The sequence below is a fragment of the Monosiga brevicollis genome, genomic scaffold (genome assembly GCF_000002865.3).
Source record: "Monosiga brevicollis MX1 MONBRscaffold_59 genomic scaffold, whole genome shotgun sequence".
NCBI lineage: Eukaryota > Choanoflagellata > Craspedida > Salpingoecidae > Monosiga > Monosiga brevicollis.
Genome location: NW_001865094.1, coordinates 9404 through 12649, shown reverse-complemented (window position 1 = coordinate 12649; position 3246 = coordinate 9404). Strand labels below are relative to the sequence as shown.

The 3246-nt window shown below is 55.6% G+C and overlaps 1 protein-coding gene across 1 annotated transcript; it reads right to left on the bottom strand.

The window, feature by feature from the left end:
- Window positions 1–1062: 1062 nt before the first annotated feature.
- Window positions 1063–2607, bottom strand: MONBRDRAFT_30538 (uncharacterized protein; the record flags this gene model as incomplete). The annotated part of the gene is made up of 5 exons (XM_001750984.1): window positions 1063–1308; window positions 1926–2024; window positions 2101–2244; window positions 2274–2462; window positions 2566–2607. The coding sequence occupies 5 exons, from the start codon at window positions 2605–2607 to the stop codon at window positions 1063–1065; spliced, it is 720 nt and encodes a 239-aa protein (XP_001751036.1).
- Window positions 2608–3246: the final 639 nt, after the last annotated feature.

Sequence of the window (3246 nt, the reverse complement as noted above, 5' to 3'; positions counted from 1 at the left end):
CCGAAGAACTTCGGGCACGAGCTGTAGAGCTGCGCTGCTGTTTTGAACCTCAGTCTCCACCTTGGTCAGTTCCTCGTTGGCAGCAACCGATTCATCATCGACGCCTTGGGTCAAGCTGTCCACGTGCCTCATGCACGAGTCCAACATGGAGAGTGTCGTGGCCTGCCAGTCGATCATGTCTTGTAACTGCTGCAGCAGAGCTTGCGACTCGTGGTGCACAAACGCCAGGTACCAATTCTGATGCTCGTAGTCTGGAGGTGGCTGCCACTGAGCAATTTGCTCGAGACCGTTCTGCTCGAGCAGGCTCAGCTTCTTGTGCGCTTGGCACAGCTCTTCCCAGGCCTCGGGCAATGTCTCGGCTGGCAGCGGTGCACTTGCATTCACGCATTGTGCGCACTGCCGTAGCGTTTCCACGCGATGAATTGTGTCGGTGGTTCCCGCTCTTGCCACGGCACCCAGGGCATCAATCAAGGCCAGCACCAGGCGCTTGATGTCGCTGTTGGCGCTGGTGAGCAGCTCTTGACGCTTGGGTTCCACGCCGCTCAGGGCGATGACTTTGCTCAGGGCCGCCGCTAGGTCGGTGGGTGGCTTCTTGGGCGCGATCACTGGCGTGGTGGGTGGAGCGGGGCACGCTGCCAGCATGTCCTGAAGCTCGAGAAGCACCGGCTGCAGCTCAAACCCAGCAGTGGCATCATGCAGCTCTTGGAGCACTGATTCTAGGCTGTCAGTGTTGGGGTCCAATTGCTTCAAGCGGTTGCTTAACGCTTCGGGCGCTGCCAGTGCCTGGTCGAGTGTGTTGAGAGCCTGGGTGGTAGTCGTCTGGAAGGCAGCCCAATCCATGACGGGAAACTCTGGTCGAGCTTCATCGATGTTTTTGCGGATTGAAGCAACCACCGTTGCAAGATTGGGGTTTTGTTTGGCGGCACCTCTGATAAAGGCATCGAGGTGGGGGAGAGTATGGCTGGTGGCCCGCGTGGGCAAGAGCGGCTTGAGCACTTGTCCACCGCCACCACAACAGAGGCCGTGGTCTAATGGAGGGTTGCGTGGTGCCATTGGTCGTGATCAGGTTGGATGAGGCCGTGGGGATTGGGGCAATAAATGCATTGGGAAAACAAGATCGGGGAGCAGGCTCACCTCGAGGGTGGGGGTGGTGGGCAGAGGCGGCAGCCAGGCGCGAGGTGGTGCCAGCGTGGGCGGAGCGAGTGGTGCGGGTGGTTGTGATAGGCGAGCCTCGTGAGCAGCAAACACGGGCTCCAGCTTGTTACCATGCCCGCATTGACGTCCGAGATCAAGGGGCGTTTTGCCATCCTGAGAACATGTGATTGGAGCGTGTGAGGTGGGCAGCGACGCGAGGGTTGAGTTGGGCGACGTGCATTTGCTCTCTCATAACAAAGGCGAGGTGACAAAGCTTCAAAGCGTGCTGAAGACGCCAGACGCGCGAGTGGTGTGCAAATGGTGCGGGCAGGTAGCAGGGGTTCGAACGGAGGCGCGCTTGGAGAGAAGAAAAAAAAAAAAGAAAAAAAAAAAGAAAAAAAAAAAGAAAAAAAAAAAAGAAAGAAAGAAAGAAACCGCGCGTGTGTTGGATGCAAACGTGAAGGCACGGCCACCGAAAGTCGCTTGAGCGAGCGAGGGAGGCAGAGGCGTGATGGCAAGGGGTTGGGGATGGATCAGAAAAAGGGGAGAGCGAAAACGGCAGGCGGAAGAGACAAGCGGGGCGCGGGGAGCACCGACAACGGGCGGACGCAAAACGGGGGAAGAAGAGGGATAGCGGGAAAGAAGACAAGGTGCCAGGGGGGAAGAGCGGACGCGCACGGGTGGGCAGGGTGTAGCGGAGAGGAGGGACGGGGGCAAAGGCAACGGGGCAGCGGGAGCAGGAGCAGCAGCCAGAGGGGTAAAGGGGGGGAAGAGGGAGGTACTGTACTGACGTTGTCCTTGGCTTTAGTATCAACACCGTGCTTCAACAGCATCTCCACCACCTTGACATGACCGTAACGGCAGGCAACGTGCAGTGGTGTATCGCCATCCTGTGGGATGATGCATCAGCATGACGTACAGGTACAGCAGCATCATCATCATCATCATCATGGGGTACGGGTGCACCATCATAGGGGGGTAAAGGGGGGAAGAGGGAGGTACTGTACTGACGTAGTTCTGGGCTTCAGCATCAACACCGTGCTTCAACAGCATCTCCACCACCTTGTCATGACCGTTAAAGCAGGCTCTGTGCAGTGGTGTTTGGCCAAACTGTGGGATGATGCATCAGCATGACGTACAGGTACAGCAGCATCATCATCATCATCATGGGGTACGGGTGTACCATCATAGGGGGGGTCAAGGGGGAAAGAGGGAGGTACTGTACTGACGATCTCCTTGGCTTCAGCATCAGCACCGTGCTTCAACAGCATCTCCACCACCTTGACATGACCCTTCTCGCAGGCAACGTGCAGTGGTGTATAGCCAAGCTGTGGGATGATGCAAACATGCAGTATATGTCCCATGTTATACCATAACGTCACCCATCCAGTGACATATTCAAAGTGTAACCAATATCACACAACACCATACCAAACAGCATACGTACTGAAAGTCTTTTGCATTGGGCAGCATCTTGAATGCGTTGTTGGTCCCAACTGCTCACCAGCTGCAGCGCCTTTTGTGGATCTGATGAATAACACGCATTGAACAGCTGCCCTCCATCAGCACTCATGGCAATGGTATCTCTCTCTATTCACCATCCGCTTCAAACCGCTTTGCTTGCTTCTCTATCCACCATCAATCTCATGAGCCCCCTCCAAGTACAACTCGTCTGACAACCCAGAATTCGGACTGGGATCCGACAGGCGCGCGCCGTTTCCAAAACGGCAGCCGGTCACCGGGCTCTTTGCTCTTCTCTGCCTGATGCACCAAACGACTCACCTCGAGACAAATAACTTGGTTGCGAGGACCGGTGGACTTGGTTGCCCAACCGCACGTGAGGCGAGATCAGTGAGGCCAACTTCAGTTGAAAGCAAAAAAATGGCAGCAGTGCTTTCAATCAAAACGTTCTGGCGTCGCCCCAAGGCCCCAACCAGGAAAGCGTACCAAGCACAAGCGATCAGTCGTCACACACACACACAAAGCAAGACACGTCAAGTCAGCTGATATCGAGATCGAGACCGATGCCAAAGAGGGGAAGAAGAAGAAGAAGTCAAAGGCAAATGCCAAAAGCCAAAGAACGAGAAAAATGCGAAGAACACACACGTTTAC